This window comes from Podarcis tiliguerta, assembly GCF_965153285.1.
Source record: "Podarcis tiliguerta genome assembly, chromosome: 9".
NCBI lineage: Eukaryota > Metazoa > Chordata > Lepidosauria > Squamata > Lacertidae > Podarcis > Podarcis tiliguerta.
The window spans coordinates 73,784,783-73,801,719 of record NC_139542.1 but is presented as its reverse complement, the minus strand read 5'-3'; the positions used below and the strand labels follow the sequence as shown (position 1 = coordinate 73,801,719).

The window sequence follows — 16,937 nt, the reverse complement described above, 5'->3', positions numbered from 1 at the left end:
TTCCACTGCCTACCACAGTTTGGTCAAACTCATGCTGATAGCTTCGAGAACACTATCCAACCATCTCGTCCTCTGTCGTCCCCTTCTCCTTGTGCCCTCCATCTTTCCCAACATCAGGGTCTTTTCCAGGGAGTCTTCTCTTCTCATGAGGTGGCCAAAATATTGGAGCTTCAGCTTCAGGATCTGTCCTTCCAGTGAGCACTCAGGGCTGATTTCCTTCAGAATGGATAGGTTTGATCTTGCAGTCCATGGGACTCTCAAGAGTCTCCTCCAGCACCAGAATTCAAAAGCATCAATTCTTCGGCGATCAGCCTTCTTTATGGTTCAGCTTTCACTTCCATACATCACTAAGGGGAAAACCATAGCTTTTGCTATACGGACCTTTGTTGGCAAGGTGATGTCTTTACTTTTTAAGATGCTGTCTAGGTTTGATCCCCTTCATGGATCACGGCCTTGCCGTGGCAAAGGGGCTTGAATAACTCAGAGAAGCTATGAACTATGCCGAGCAGGGCACCCAAGATGAACAGGTCATAGTGGAGAGTTTTGACCAAACGTGATCCACCTGGAGGAGGAACCGGCAAGCCACTCCAGTATCCCTGCCAAGAAAACTCCATGGACAAAGACAACAGGCATATAAAAGTTATGGTCATATTGAATCCCGATTCTGTCTTCTGCGGCACCAGCTACCCATCACTGTTTGGTGCCATCTGCAAATTGGATGAGCACCCCCTCAATTCCTTCATCCAAGGCATTTATAAAGATGTTGAATAACAGTGGGCCCAGGACATGTAGAGACCTCACACACATTGATATCTTGCGTTTGGGCTTCTTGTGAGCATCCGGCTCGCCACAGTGGGAACACAATGTTGGACTTGATCGGAGGAGCACTGCTGGGTGAGGCTTAAGTTCTAACCATGGCAGGTTCCCATGTATGGTAACTGGAGGCAGAAATGGGCTTGGAAAGAAGATGGCACACAAGACCCAGCACATCTTATGGTAGAAATTAAAACACGGCAAAGGACACCTACATGGGCTAGTTGTGTTTCATCAGCAGGTTAGCTAATGAAATGGATCTATCATTACTGTGCCAGTAACACTGTGATAATCAACAATACTGGTGTGATTTTAAAAAATAAAAAAAAAAATCTGGCTTAGTGAAGGGAAATCTATTTTGCCTCATGTTTCTTGAGAAGCAGAATAGAAAATCAATAGTATCCCCTCCCCCCATACAGTCCAGCCCCCACAAGGTCTGAGGGACAGTGGACTGGCCCCCTGCTGAAAAAGTCTGCTGACCCCTGCTCTACGTACTGAGCTGTCCCAGGTCAACTCCATGAAGGAACTTCAAGAAGTATAATGGGATTGACCTTATATTATATGGCTGTTGTGAGGATTATAAAGCACTTTGAATAGTTCAGTGCACAGTACAAATGTTTGTTTTCATTCATTTATTAAGACGACAAACCATAAGGTGAACTTCTCACTGGCCCAGCTCACTTTCATTCTGTAGCGTCTTCATAGCCAAACCCCAGAGGGTCACACTGGAGAAAAATGGTCCTTCACTGTTTCTGTATTCAGCAGAAGACGCACGACTACTCAGCTCACTGCTGCAACCGCTGCCCAGTGTAGTCATGGAAGTCTGAGTCATGGAATTGCCTTCAGATTGCAGAGGTTCCTCCTCAGGGGGTAGATCCACACCTTTATAATAGCATGTCCGATTAGGTCTTTGCTGAGATTTGCAGAGTTTAACAGGATCCAACCTCAATTTCTGTTGGTTCGCACACTCATTCTGTTGCGCGGTGGGTCGCGCCTTGCGGAATGTTGCCCCAGGGCTGTCAAATTCAGTGGTCGAATTTCCGTTTGGGTGGATGGGAAACTTCACTGACACTGGCAATAAAGTTACGGATATTTCTTGGGCAAATGAGTCTGAGCTCTGGGGCTTCTCAAGTTCAGATATTTCTACTGTCTGGGAAAAGTCATCCAGTGTATTTGGACCACTGTTGCCAACTTTGCAATGGATTTTTTTGTGCCGACGCAGGACAGCAGAGCGACTGAAGCCTTTATTGCAGGTCTCACAGTTATATGGTTTTTCCCCAGTGTGAGTCCGGATATGTCGCCGTAAGTCACCAGACCCCACAAAGCATTTTCCTGTAAAACAAGAAAGGTTATTTGGAAATGGTATCTCCCAACAGGTATCAGTTGTCTTGTGCATGTGTTACAAATGAATAATTATCAATGTCTAAAATACACCGTTTGTATTTATTGGAGTTTGCTGTTACCTGGGTCCCGTGTGCTGTTAAATGTGTCCAATTGATGGCATACACAATAGGTTATAGGAACCTGCTTTTTTTTATTAACGCTGCGTTGTCCATCAATTTTACACGTGGTGGAGCATAAATTATTTTGCCCATGAATTATTCCTTAGTTGAAATAATGTATTGTATATCTTTCAGTAACAGATATTACTATTAGATAACTGGGATGTATTCAACACAGCACCAAGTTAAAGTCATTCAGGAATATTATATTACATGATGATGATGATGATTAAAACTTGTATACCACCCTTCATCTGAAGACCCCAGGGTGGTTCACAACTGAAAAATACAAAATAAGAATACAAAATACATACTGAAAACCTTCCTTCCTCAGTATAACAATACAGATGTGAAGAGTTCACCAGGATCAATAATACTTCCCGCTTGAAAGTGCGTAACACCTACAATACTGGTGTGTGGGTTCTAACTGACCCTACCATCACTGTTGCAACCGCAGACACGTATCCTATCCTTCTCCTGGATATTTGTGCTCTGGGCAAGCTGACTACACTTCTCGGATCATTCCAGAGTTCAATGGCCTGTAGACGCATGTCTGCTAAGGAGATTCATCTTTCTGAGCAATCACTCTAACCAATAGCTACTGTATTGGTTAAATGGCAGTAGCTTCTGTATAGAGAATGTGGTAAATTTATTCCACTGGTGAAATGTTGTGTGTGGAATGCTGTTGCACAAGAGAATGTGTAAGCAAGCTACTGGTAGCTGTGTGCACAACTCACTGTTGCACAATGAGTTTCCAATAACCACAGTTTGGTTGGAGTCCTCTGTTGTACAACACTAAACTCACCTGTCTTCTAATGCAGAAGCCCTTGGGCCAGAAGGCAGCTAAGTTTGCATGCAGCCCTATTGGGGATGGAATTATTTTTATTGTTTAAGCCAAAGCGAAGAGGCTATCATAGGTGGCAAATTCCACGAGAACAAAACATTGCCAAAGCAAAGTCTTATGAATCGGGGAGGGGAACTGCTGTCTTCAGTCATCGTTATTTCCGTGCTCAGAAAACCCACAAGAGCAAGAAAGAAGCACTTGCAACCATTTATTTAGGTTTTTTTACAAATTGGGCATGTCCCACTACACTTTGGAAAAGGTGGCTTGTTTTATCTTTAGAGTGGCGATTATTGGGGGTGATAAATTACATTTTTCAGGGGAGCAAACTCTTATCGGACAGAATGCTTGGTTAGTGATTATTTTAACTGTGTAATGTATTTTGCTCTGTTTTATGCATTTTATTTTTTGGCTACACAAATAAATGATATTCCCATATATAAATTGAAGCACAGACTTACCACAAGCAGAGCAGCTGTACGGTTTCTCTCCGGTGTGTCTGATCCTGTGCTTTACTAACTTTCTGGGCATGTTAAATGATTTTCCACATTCATCGCAGGTGAACACCTTCTCAACTCTATGGTTCTTCTTGTGTTCCTTTAAATTGCTGAAGTTACTAAATCCTAGGAGGACAGAGACACAGGATGGTTGCTCACAGGGTGCAAGCCATTACGCCGATGCAGCTCTTGGACATATGGGATGTCACCAGCCCCTTGGACTGACAGGTCTGCTCCTAATAGTCATGGCACAAGATTGCCAACTGCTGCAGGCTAGCAGGACCATGATTCAAGTTATGGGTGGGGTTTGCTTGGGCTAAGGAGAGACACACCAAGTAGGGGAACCTATGCCACATGGTATATAGCTGCAACAATTTTGTCATCCGGGCCTCTGTGCACCCTGCCCCATTCTGCCCTTCTAGTGACATGTTTAATGACATTTCCGAGTCCTTTCTAGGTTTGGCGCTGCATGCGTGATGGCGCATCATTCTGACGTACGTTGATCAGTGGTTGCCTCTAGAGGGCTTGTGAATGAGGTCTATCCACAGACTAGGAAGACTGGAAGCTGCCTTGCACTGAGACAGACCATTCTTCCATCTAGCTCATGCCTTAGCTACACAGGTTAGAAGCGGCTCTCCACTTCCCAGCACCCACCTGGAAAAGCCAGTAACGGAATCAGGCACAATCTGCATGCAAAGCAGATGTCCCACTGTTGAGCTGTGGCCCATCCCCAATGATTACATCTCAAGGACATGCTCCAACTCACCTCGACCACAAATATCACACAAGTGTGGCTTTTCTCCAGTGTGAATAATGATGTGCCGCTGGACATCTCCGGATGCAGCAAACCTGGAACAGGAATTTAAAAGGTCCCTTCAGTTTGGTTATAAACCTTGTATAGTGGTACCTCAGGTTACATACGCTTCAGGTTACAGACTCCGCTAACCCAGAAATAGTACCTCGTGTTAAGAACTTTGCTTCAGGATGAGAACAGAAATCGTGCTCCGGCAGCAGGAGGCTCCATTAGCTAAAGTGGTACCTTAGGTTAAGAACAGTTTCAGGTTAAGAACGGACCTCCAGAATGAATTAAGTTCTTAGCCCGAGGTACCACTGTTCGCCTTTTCACAGCTGTGCTTCTTATTCTAAACTGAAAGTGTTGATACAATCATCTGCACAGGTATGTCAGGCTTCCTAGGAGGAATTGCAGCGCAGGATTGATTGAGCACCACCACATGGTCTGTCCTTTTCTGGCCCTCATGATGCCACAAATGGAAAGGGCCACGCCTGAAATTCCAACCAGGAGATGATGGCTCAAACAATCACATTCCTGCAGTGCTGTGAGCACACCAGTGGTTTGTCTCGCTCAAAGCTGACTGAATTGGAGCTATGTGTCACAGTGGAAGCTGCTACGCTCAGCCCTCGATTATAGTCAAAGCTAAAAGTGCTGGACAGATGCAGTTGTGAAATATAAAGCACCATCTCATGTCAGATGCTGCCAGAAATCTCCTGCGGATATAAATGTTAAAACAGTGCTACTGTGGACTGCTGTTTCTCTAGCCAATCATTTAGGCTGCATAATATTTCAACTCATTCAGAAGTTGACACACAGTCTTGCTAAACGGAATGAAGCAATAATACTGTAGGTTTTTAACGGTACAGTGGTACCTCTAGACGTGAACGGGATCCGTTCCGGAGCCCCGTTCGCATCTAGAAGCAAACATAACTAGCGACGGCACATCTGCTCATGAACGCGTCGCTTTTCGCTGCTTCTGCGCATGACATCATTTTGAGCATCTGTGCATGCGCAAGCGGTGAAACCCAGAAGTAAAGCGCTTCGTTACTTCCTGGTTGCCGTGGAGTGCAACTCGAACGCGCTCATCCCGAAGCACATTCCACCTGAGATATGACTGTATTGTTAAAAATGAAAAAGAAGAAAAGGAGATGCAGAACCCCAACCTCCATGTATGTATTTAGGTTCAACAAATTCTAGAGCAGCTAATGCAGTAATGTAACAGACATCACATTCCCAAAGTGTTTGGAGGAATCAAAACGGCCAATGAGCTCAAGAACTTCTTTTCCTCAACCCCCACTCCGACCTCAACAAAAGACCTCCTGATGTCCTCAAACCCATTTCTGTGACTCGAAAACTGCATTCTGAGCAATTCCCTCCCAAACCAGGATCATCAACAACCACAATTCACCCCTGTTGTGCAATTGTGGTTTGAAACCACCACATCCATTTGAAAAGGTTTAAGGAAGCCCCCATTAAAGGCACACAAGTGTTGCAGATTGGCAGGCTGGGAACAGGACACCCGAAAGCATCCCTGTACTGTATCGTAGTAGTAATTCATGAGCTTCACAGTTATAAAAACTTTTTAACCTATATGAAGTTTGGTATGCTTATGTCTGGGAATTAATTTTGATGGAAAAGTTAACAGAAAGGGTACGTGAAAGAAAACGTGAGAAACTACATAACTTTTACATAACGTGGTCCTCCTTTATTACATATGCATCAAAGAAAGAACATGCATTTAAACCACCTAAGACACATGGGAGCATGTGGAATGATATTTTTTAAACCAGCAACTGTAGAAATAATTTTTCATTTGATTATATTACTAATGTAATTACCTGGATGTAGTTGGGGCTGGTTTTTTTGGCGGGGGGTTAGGGGGAAACTATTTTATTGCTTGTATTTAATTATATGTTGTTCTTATATTCAACTAATAAAATATGCCAAAGAAAAAGAAAAAAAAAACTTTTAACCACATGTCCACAAATAGAACAATTTTGAATGGAAGTTTTAAAAGAGATCTCTCAGGTTACAGCTCAGGCAATCCCACTGGACTGCCCTTAGACCTGTGGGTATAGGACGGTATACAAGTTTAATAATTAATAAGAAGAAATAATAACTCTGAGACTATTATATATATATGAATAATATGGATCAATTAAAAAGTAAAGAATTAATAACACATCTATTAACAGCAGCTAGAACGGTAGTCGCTAGAACCTGGAAAACCTTACAATTAATGAATATTTATTGTTTTATCATTGGCATGGAATATAGTCTGGCAAACAGCTGTAATGGAAAAGTTGTCACAAAAATCCCAAGGGGAGTGGAAAAAAAGATTATTTTTACACTATATGGCATAATTTTATTAGATATACAAATAAAACAACATACGGGTGAGAAATACCTGCAACATATATTGCAATATGGTTTAGAACTTCTTAACGTAAATCAACAGCTCAGTGTGGCACTACTCATGAGCTCATTCCTATTATTCTATATTTTCCAAGTTGATTTATTGAAGAATTCATTGAACTGGTTTACTGTAACTACCTCATTATTATGTACTGTCCTGTAAAATAGTATGTTTAGCATTTTACCACCTCTAAAGACCTATTTTCAGTCATGTTTTATGATTTATGCGTGCACAATTTTGTAACGCAAAAAATAAATACACATTTTAAGAAACAAAAACGAAAGGCAAACCTTTTCCCACAGATTTCACAGATGTAAGGTTTTTCACCTGAGTGCCGCCGTAAATGCGTTTGAAGATTACCTGCCTACAAAGAGAAGAAACACTTTTACCAGCCGAACTAACCAAATAGGTGATATTGGTAAAAGTTTACGACTGGAAATGAGGATCGCACATTACTGAACTATGACACTTCAAAAACAAAGTCTTCTGCTAGTAGGATCAGTGCTGCTATTTAGACTACACTGGGGATCGCCAAACGTTTGGTCCAGCGGGCGCATGTTGAATTTTGAGAGAATGCTAGGGCCTCCCCAGTCACAAAGTGGCTGCCAAGGGGGCATAGCAAAAAACAGAACAAGTACAGTCATGCGGAAGCTTTGCCCATAATTCTGTTTTCATACAAGAAATTGCTGAACCCGTTGAATATTCCATACAGCTGCTAAAGAACTCTTCCCTCCCTCCTCATTGCCAACCCTAAGCCAAGGCCTGCCATCCTGTTCCCATTTTTATCTGGGAGCAAGCCCCATTAATCACAAAGACTTACTTCTGAGTAGACATGTAAACAGTTGTAGCTCAAGTTAAGTATACAGTGGTACCTTGGGTTACATACGCTTTAGGTTACAGACTCTGCTAACCCAGAAACAGTGCTTCAGGTTAAGAACTTTGCTTCAGGATGCGAACAGAAATCATGCTCCAGCGGTGTGGCGGCAGCAGGAGGCCCCATTAGCTAAAGTGGTGCTTCAGGTTAAGAACAGTTTCAGGTTAAGAACGGACCTCCGGAACAAATTAAGTACTTAACCCGAGGTACCACTGTACTGTTAATTCTAAATGCGTGCCTGCTCTTTAACTCCTGCATGGCAGGAGGCATGCCTAAGTTTCTGTGCAAAGTTTTCACATTTGCCTTTTTGGAGGAGAAAGATTATTTTTAACACCCACCCACACCTCTTGTGTAGCAGTATTTGCAATAAATAACTCCTAGGAACTACCATACCTCAAGCCACAGAAATATTCATTGTGGTTGCTAGAAAGGAAGGAAGGAAGAAGGAAGGAAAACTACGGAGATTCCCATGCTTGGAAAATGGACAAGTGCAATGAATGGAGGGGGAACAAGAGCAGCTTAGGAGCCCAGGGATTCCTACTGCCTGGTGTCAAACCAACTCACATATCAATCACCGCTCTGCCTTTAGTCACTGGACAAAAACGCTGGCAGGCAGGAGAAGCCAGACTGGTATATTTCACAGAAATCACTTAGAAGGGTACCTACACTAGGGCTGCCATATGTTTGGATTCTCCCAGACATTAATGGGATTTCAAAGGCAGAACTGATGTCTGGGGGAATTTCCGAAAGGTGGCACTTTGTCCTGGATCTTAGGCAAATCAGTCTAAAAATTGTGGTTGGTATTTCATTTTATTTTTGCTCAATAACTTTGGGGTTTGTCTTTAAAAAGCTCAACAATTCTGGGGGCTTCCCTAAAACTTTCCTCAACAACTTTCGGGGTGTCCTGGTTTTTACTTTTTGAAATATGGCAACCCTAATCTACATGTTTTGTTTCAGAACTTACTTTTAAAAAAAGTAAACCTCAGAGTCTGGACCCCCTTCCCTGGGGCAGACACAGTGCCATCCGCAGGCACCAGGTTGATGATCCAAAGACGTAAATGTAAAGGACCCCTGACAGTTGAGTCCAGTCGTGAACAACTCTGGGGCTGCGGCACTTATCTCGCTTTACTGGCCGAGGGAGCTGGCGTTTGTCCGCAGACAGTTTTTCATGTGGCCAGCATGACTAAGCCGCTTCTGGCGAAACCAGAGCAGCGCACGGAAATGCTGTTTACCTTCCCGCTGGAGTGGTATCTATTTATCTACTTGCACTTTGACGTGCTTTCGAACTGCTAGGTTGGCAGGAGCAGGGACCGAACAGTGGGAGCTCACCCCGTTGCGGGGATTCGAACTACCAACCTTCCGATTGGCAAGCCCAAGAGGCTCAGTGGCTTACACCACATTGCCACCTGCGTCCCTAGTCCAAAGACTAGAGGCTGGCAATTTTCTTGAGCCGAAAGAGGTACCAACATGTATTGTGTGTACACCAGAGGGGAAAACTCCCTGGCTCCTCCCTTACACCAGAGCATTGTTGTGCTTTTATTTGAAGTTATGGGTGCGAGAAGAGGTTTCTCAATCTCTTACCTGCATGAAAAGCCCCTTGCTGGGGCTTGTATACCTCCTTTGCTATAGGGGAAGGGTCAACTCTAGAGCAAGGGGACAGTGGCATCATTGTACCAGCTCTCAGAGCCCCAAATCCAATCGTATGATCCAATCTGAATTCTGCTCAGAGCTTTGGGGTTTGAAACACAAAAATAATAAAAGGATCATATTTAGGACTGAGAAATTAGCTGGAGCTGGATTTCATGGACCTAATGTTTTTCAGACCTTAATATCTTGGATGACTAATGCTCTCAAAAACATCTCAAAATTAAGCTCAAGGAGGATGTGGATGGGGAGCAGAAAAGCGTTCATTTTTTAAAAATATTAAAGAGATGGAAAACATTCTTCTTCACAGTTGCTACAGGACTACACATATTGCAATGTGAGCGAGTGACCGTGGACTTGGTGGGTGGCATGTCAACAAAAGGAGACTCAAACACCTACCTGTGAAAAACATTTGCCACAAACGTTACATTCAAATGGCTTCTCACCTAAAAGAAGAAGCAATAATGTTTTCTGCTGTACAGAAGTTTGAAACTGGCATATAAACAAAATTCGGAACAGTTGCAGCAAGCTATATTTTACAGTAAGCTACTTTGCTTAACTATAATGTATAAATGCCTGAGCACAGAATTTTCACAAGAGCTTGAAGAACAGCTCTAGAGCTGCTTCCCAATTAGTGGTGCCCCGCAAGACGAATGCCTCGCAAGACGGAAAACCCGCAAGACGAAAGGGTTTTCCGTTTGCAGAGGCGCTTCGCAAGACGAATTTCCCTATGGGCTTGCTTCGCAAGACGAAAAATGACGAAAAATTTTGATTTTTTTTCCCCCGCTCCAAAACCCCTTTTTCTGAAGCGCTAAGCTGCTAAAAGCATTTTAGCAGCAAAACTGCTAATCCCTTAAGCCTTAAAAATCCGTTTTTAGCCCTTAAACTGTCAATAGCGCTAATAGCGCTAATCTACCAATGGGCGTGCGTCGCAAGACGAAAAAACCGCAAGACGAAAAGACTCGCAGAACGGATTCTTTTCGTCTTGCGAGGCACCACTGTAATGGCTTGTTGATTTTTTGGTCAACAGTACTAATTATTTCTGCCTGTTAGGATGCCTTGTAAAATTATTGACATGTATAAAAGTGAAAATCAAAAATAAAATAATAAGAAGATCCCTCCATTTAACAATGAAGGTGGTTTGCCTCAGGCTGACACACATCACAGAACAGTGTCTCCTTAATAGATGCGATTGGAAATCTCTTCTGAACACGAGAGCTTTGTGTGCGCACAGGAGCTTCAAGCTTCCACAATAAGTTAGAATGAAGGAAGCATCTTGAAGTCATTTTACAGCCATTTCCTTCCACATACACCAAGTAGTTATTTTGCTTTTTAACTCTTTGATCGACTGACAGGTCTGAATTCTGGCATTTCTCAGCCAAACAATAATCAGGGATTTCTGGTTCACTTATTTATTTTTTTAAAGAAATGGCACAACGCAAAATTTATGCATTTTTTGAAATATTTGCGCATCATGGTAAGCCATAATTAATGGTTACCCAGGAGTGTGCAAATGGCTTTGGGTACTTCTTTGCAAACCAAAATCCTTGGCTTAGTGTTCTATATCCAAACCAGGGAATGTGATTTATTTCACTCCAGGCAAACTAGAACATGAAGCCAAGGTTTGCTGTTGGCTTACCAACCAAGGTTTGCAGATAAACTACGATCACTGGCTTGGATGTAATGCTTAGCCAAGGATTGTGGTTTGTTGCTCCCACTTCCAGAAGGGCAATGCAGATAAATTATTTTACTGGATTGCTTTAGCAGTCACCTTCTAATCAACTAAACATTACTTAATTGTTTGAAAGCCCTAAGCAATTTCATATGCACTGGACACGAAGCTAACCAGCTTTAAATTCCACTCACCTTGCGGGGGGGGGGGGGGGGCGCGGAATAAACACAGGCTTAACATTTCTTTTGAAATCAACAGACCCTCTCTGAGTAAGCTTATCCTAGCTTGAGCATTCCATCTTTAAAATATTATGTACCTTGCAAATAGTGCCTCACCATTATTTAGGTAATGGCTGGTATTCCTATCTTACATTGTTTCTGCTTGCAGCACCTCTGAAAAACCCCCTAAGGAAGCTCAATACTGCTGTTTTAGTAAGGTGTGACGGGAGGTGAGATGACTTACAACATGACCCTGTACATGTTTACTCAGAAGTAACTCCTACTGCATTTAATGGGACTTACAATTAAGTGGGCACAGAACTATAATCTTCAGCAGCCTTCCAAGTCCCCCGGGAAGCTGGGATTTGCAGGCAAGCCTCCCTGATCCTAAACACAGCCCCCCGTCTGGTGGGATGATCTGATTCCACAAGCATTTTAGCCTCACTGTGAAAGTGACAGAGTCAGATCACACTGGCAGAATGGGAAAAGGAAAATATAGGAAGCAGCATTTTTTTTACAAACTGCTATCTTTTCCTTTGCAATAGTTTTCTTTTGCAGGTGTTAATAAACATAAATATCAAACACAGACTAGCCATCACATTGCTTTTATAAGGGACACACATAACTATATGGCAAAGATTAAATATATAGCCTGGTTTTCCACTGAAAGCATATTTGATGGGTTGGCCTTACCAGAGTAGCAGGTGCCCTGTGCCCTTTCAGCTGCGAAGACTAGATTCTATCTGCCTTTTGGTTTTGTAATTAATAATTACCTAGAAATGTCAATGACTGTACCTGTATGAGACCTTATGTGCAGCTCCAGATTGCTCGGGTGTTTAAAAGCCTTCCCACACAATGAACAAGGATACTGCCTCTCCGGCAGGAAACTCGGTAACTGGCCACCCGCCTCAGAAGCTTCCTGAGATGCCTCAAGTTCAACATTCTCCTCCAAGCATTCTGAACTCACTAGACGTTTAACTTCTTCTCCTTCCAGAGCATTTGGCCTTTTCGGGCTACTCTGGCTTTCCACCTCACTTTCCCTTGCAAACTCTCCATCAGCAATTTTAAGCACAGAAGATTGTTCAGGGGACTTTTGAGACCTTAGAAAATTCAGTTTTTTAAGATGTATGGCCTTTTTAAGCCTCATCTCTTTGATTGGCTGTAAAGATGCGCCTTCCGATTCTTGATCCTCGGGACACTCATTTAAGGGCTGAACCAGAAAGTTTGCTGGTAAGTGATCAGATGATTCCAAAACACATTCAGAATGACCGATAGTGCAGGATGGCGCATTTTTGGCCATGCTTTGTTCTGCGGAGGGACTGAAATCAAAAGATGGCTCTGGTGATCTCTTGTTGCTGGGACAAGTGGTTTGCTTGTAGAACTGTTTGCTATAAAAGTTACGGAGTTTGTAATGGCAATTTGGCTGTTTAAGTGAGAGATCTGTGCAATTAGCCTCCACGGAACCCTGCTTCTCTTTGTTTCCATCACCAGATGAGACGTGAGGTGAAACAGGCTGTGGCCCATGTGAGTTATAGCTATCCAAGACTTTACACGGCTCCACAGTCGATGAACCTCCACGCAGTAGACTAGCACCATAACTCTCACCATTTGTATCTTCAGCCAAAGCGTTTTGCAACGAGAAGGCACTGCCGCAAGGCACACCGGCTGGCTGCTCGACACCCGTGGGGCTTTTCAAAAAGGTGCGGCACATGTTCAAAACATTCTGCACCTGCAGACACTGTGCAATATCCAATAACGTTTGCACATTGTCCTGATTGAGTTCAAGATGAGATGTATACATGTAGTCCAAGATCTGGCCTATGCCGCCAACATTTTTAATATCCAAGTACAACACATCATTCTTCTGACCTGAGGAATTTTGGAACAGGGTCCTAGGAGAGAAAAAGCACAACTCTTTAAAATGCATACACATATTTAAAACAGCCAGTACTCATAGCAAAAATATATGAATAAAATAGTAATTTTGGCTACAACACACAAACATTCTGGATGCTGTAGGAGCCAATTCCTAGGAGCTGGGGGGGCGGGGAGTCTTTGCCCCTAACAAAATATTTGAGGGGGCTGCCCCCCCAAGTTGATGGGCATTGCCATTCAAATGGTGTGTGTGAGCCACATCATGTGACTGATTATGTGGAGCAGGGTTGACCTGCCCTCATATTTTATTTAAGTTGGCACCCGTGTTGTGCTGTAAGTATTTTCAGAATCTAGTCAATATAATTATCTGTCCGTCCATCCATCCTCAGTTCTCACATACAGTGACACACACACAGAGGAGTGTGTCAAAAGTGTGTGGGACTATCACAAGCCTCATTGGGATTGTGAGAAATCTCCATGTTTATTAACCAGTGACACCATATGTGCCGAGCATTGATGTCTGCCCCAATTTCCATGTCTACACTTTTCACTTGTTTCCTAGACCTGTGTGTATCATCACAACTACTTTATAAGAAAAATAACACTCCTATATATTTCTGGAACACAATTCCATACATGCCAAAGTTTGTGGCCTAAACTGCACTGTTAATTGCTTTCACTGAAGTGTTTCCATTAACATACCTGAAGTACTGGCTGAAAGCAGCTAACACATTTTTATGTGCTTTGAAACAAACACCTTTGACCACCAACATGCAGTCACAGAGAAGGCCTTGAATGCGTTGCTCATGTAGCTGCTGAAGAAGGTGACAGCTGTGGCTCGCAACAGCATCCATGCTAGGATATGCCTTAATTGCCTAAAATAAAATAAAAAAAGACATAGCATCTCAGGAAGCAGAGTTTTGTGTATACAGCGCACTGGCGTCAATGAAGTAATGTTTTATAATAGATTTACTACATGCAAAATGGCATATGTTAAATTACTTATAAAACAATTCATTAATCCAAAATTTTAAATGGTTTCCTATTTTACAAAATGCTGTCCATATGCAAACATAACAGAGCACTTCTGTGTGCCTCTGACAAATGCTTAGAGAGAGATTAACAGCCATATCAAATTCTTTCCCTTCCCAGCATTGATCCTGTGGGATCGTGGCGCTGGGCACAATGCTGAGAGACTGCACCAAAGGGTGACATTTTCAGCACTTACAAGGAAATAAAGTGCCACTAAATTAAACAGATGTGAGCAGATGTTCGAGAGCCAGGCCTTCTTCCTATCATCCATGCAAGTTGCAATAAGGGAGGACAGAAACAATCCCGGTGAGCCTGGAAGTAATAATATTGCAGCGTGAGTCACGTAAGTACATTGCTAAAGCATAGTGCACCATGCTTATGGAAGATGGGGAGGCCAAGGGGATGCTGCCCCAAATTGGAAGGAGCGGCATGCCTATGACATGCTGTGGAACCAGTCCTGCGCCAATGAGTAGCAACAAGGGCGGCAATATTTAAACAGTGAAATGGTTAGATGCACAAATTTCAAGAGTCTCTTACTCAACTAAAAGGATATTCCCAATTTTAAGTACGTACAATCGCTTCTAAGAAGTGCAGATGACAAGTGCTGTTTCAAAAGAGGAGTCTCCTGTTTTCCCAGGCAGGGAAGTCAGTGAGTGTGCGGCAGCAGGCCTCAACTAGCGTATAGCGCATGGCTAACATTTCAGGAGGAAGGTGGACATTTGCAGCTGCCTTCAGGTCTCCTCCTGTGAGGCAGGAATAAGCCAATAGACATGTGGACTGTCCCTGGATCAAGTGACTTTTCCTCTTTCAGTTCTCGACGCTCTAAACCCAGCTCAAGTTTGTAATCTGAACCACCCAGATATTTAACTGATAATAAATGATACTCAGTCCATCATTGGAGCAGGGGGGGGGGGATGGGGGGGAGAGCAACCTTGCCCCAAAATGGCAACGTTCCATTTTGGCAACTGCAACCTTGCTTTAAGGAGCCAATTTGGCACTGAGCTTATACAGCGGACGCTTTGGTTGCGAACGTGATCCTTGCGGGAGGCATGTTTGCAACCTGCAGTGCTGTGTCTGCGCACACGCGGGTTGCGATACGGCGCTTCTGTGCATGTGCAAAGCGCGACTTAGTGCTTCTGCGCATGTGCCAAAATCTGGAAGTAACCCGTTCAGGTACTTCTGGATTTTGGCGTGTCCGTAACCTGAAAACACGCAACCTGAAGCGTCTGTAACCCAAGGTATGACTGTATACCTGAGTTTCTAACCCTGGCCACAGGGTCTCTGCCCGAGATGCCAAGATGTTTAAAAACTGAAATTGGCAAGCGAAAGTTTGCAATGACAGCTAAAGATGCACCTGTACATTGTGAGTGATGGGAGAGGGGTGGGGGTGGGAGATGCTAGAGAAGGGAGGCACGTTGTCTCATCCTTCAAGTTCTCTGCAGACTTAGCTGGACATTTGTTTCACGGCACCTAGCAAGTCTCGCTGCCCGGTAAACACGCACAGATTTGGGCTGCATGAAGTCCAGCCAGCAGGTAAGGCGGGCAGGCACCTGTTTTCCTCGCCTCTGCTCCTGCGCCTTAACAGCAGCTCTCCTCGACTCTTCCACTTCCCGGTCACATTTGTCCAGACTTTATGCTGCTGCTGCTGTGGCAGAGCCTGGCTCGGCTGTTTCGTGCATCGCTTGTGAGCATTTTAATGCCGTCGCCCAGACGAAGGAAGCTTTCCTTGGCACCTGAGCGGCATGCCGAGGCAAAGCGCAGCCCGCACCTGGCATTTGCCCAGCGGTGAATCTGTGGCGGGCAGCGGCGGGCTTTCAGGTGCCACCCGAAATGCACCTCCTCGACCCACGAGCCTGGAGCTGCCCTGAACACCAGACCTCGGCGGCCCTTCCCGGCAGCGCGGCTCCTCGCCGGCTCTCCTCCTCCTCAAGGCAAAATCCTGGCAGGCACTTCAGGCGAGAGCGAGCGGGGCGGGAGGGATCTTCGTCGGCAGCAGCTTCCTGTCGCGTCACGGCGGCCCCTGCTGCAAACTCGGGCATAGACTGCCGCCTGCACAGACTCTTGCATTCAACGGCATGCAGCCTCTTTGCACGCCGCTGCTTTGTCGGAAAGGGATTTCCTCTCTCTCGGCTCCTGCCCCGGAGCAGGGGAACCCCGAAGGGCCTTTCGCCGAGTCCCTCTGGCTCGGGGCTGCCTCTCCCCTCGCCCGCCCTCCCCGGAGGTGCCACCAGCGCGGGCTGAGTGCCGGCCCTTCCGCAGGCGAGAAACCCGGCCGCGCCCGAGGCGCTGTTCGAGCGAAATGCCTTTCTTTTTGCTTTGGGGTGGGTTGCGCGAGAGATGAGCCCTCCTACAGTTCGTGGAGGCTCCGTGCAAAGTCTGCGGGCGAGTAAAGCGCCCTGCGCTGCATTTGCTACGCTGGGAGAGGCGCCGCGGAGGGGGAGCAACTTAAGCGGGTCCGGTGGCCGCATCCAGGGCGGGCAGGGTTCTCAGCAGGGGATTTTTGGGGAGTGAAAAAACAGCCGGGCCCCTCCTGGTCCCCAGTCCGCCCTCTTCCTGCTGGGCCTGCACTGCGGGGGTGTCGCCGCTCTCTCAGCCACCTGCAGAGGGGCTTCAGCCGTGGCTGGCGACAGAAGAGCAGCTGAACGGGACCTCCTCGTGGTGCCTTTGCTGTATCGCTCAGGATTCCGGCCTCGCCCTGATCCGCGACTGGTGGCCTTAGTTGCAGACCGGACCTAAGCTGCTGCCGCCTCTCCCTCCAGG

The 16,937-nt window shown here is 44.9% G+C and overlaps 1 protein-coding gene across 2 annotated transcripts; it reads right to left on the bottom strand.

Annotated features, from left to right (window-relative positions):
* Positions 1-1,417: 1,417 nt before the first annotated feature.
* ZBTB49 (zinc finger and BTB domain containing 49) lies at positions 1,418-16,083 on the bottom strand. 2 transcript variants are annotated; one of them, XM_083398994.1, is made up of 8 exons: positions 15,728-16,083; positions 13,848-14,020; positions 12,066-13,162; positions 9,780-9,826; positions 7,153-7,226; positions 4,420-4,502; positions 3,618-3,779; positions 1,418-2,145 (listed from the first exon to the last, which is right to left on the bottom strand). In XM_083398994.1, exons 2-8 carry the CDS (start codon positions 13,997-13,999, stop codon positions 1,478-1,480), a joined length of 2,283 nt encoding a protein of 760 aa, XP_083255120.1. In that variant the 5' UTR covers positions 14,000-14,020; positions 15,728-16,083; the 3' UTR covers positions 1,418-1,477. The 2 variants fall into 2 exon arrangements, with proteins under 2 accessions (XP_083255120.1, XP_083255119.1); XM_083398993.1 differs by having other exon boundaries at positions 15,680-16,026.
* Positions 16,084-16,937: the final 854 nt, after the last annotated feature.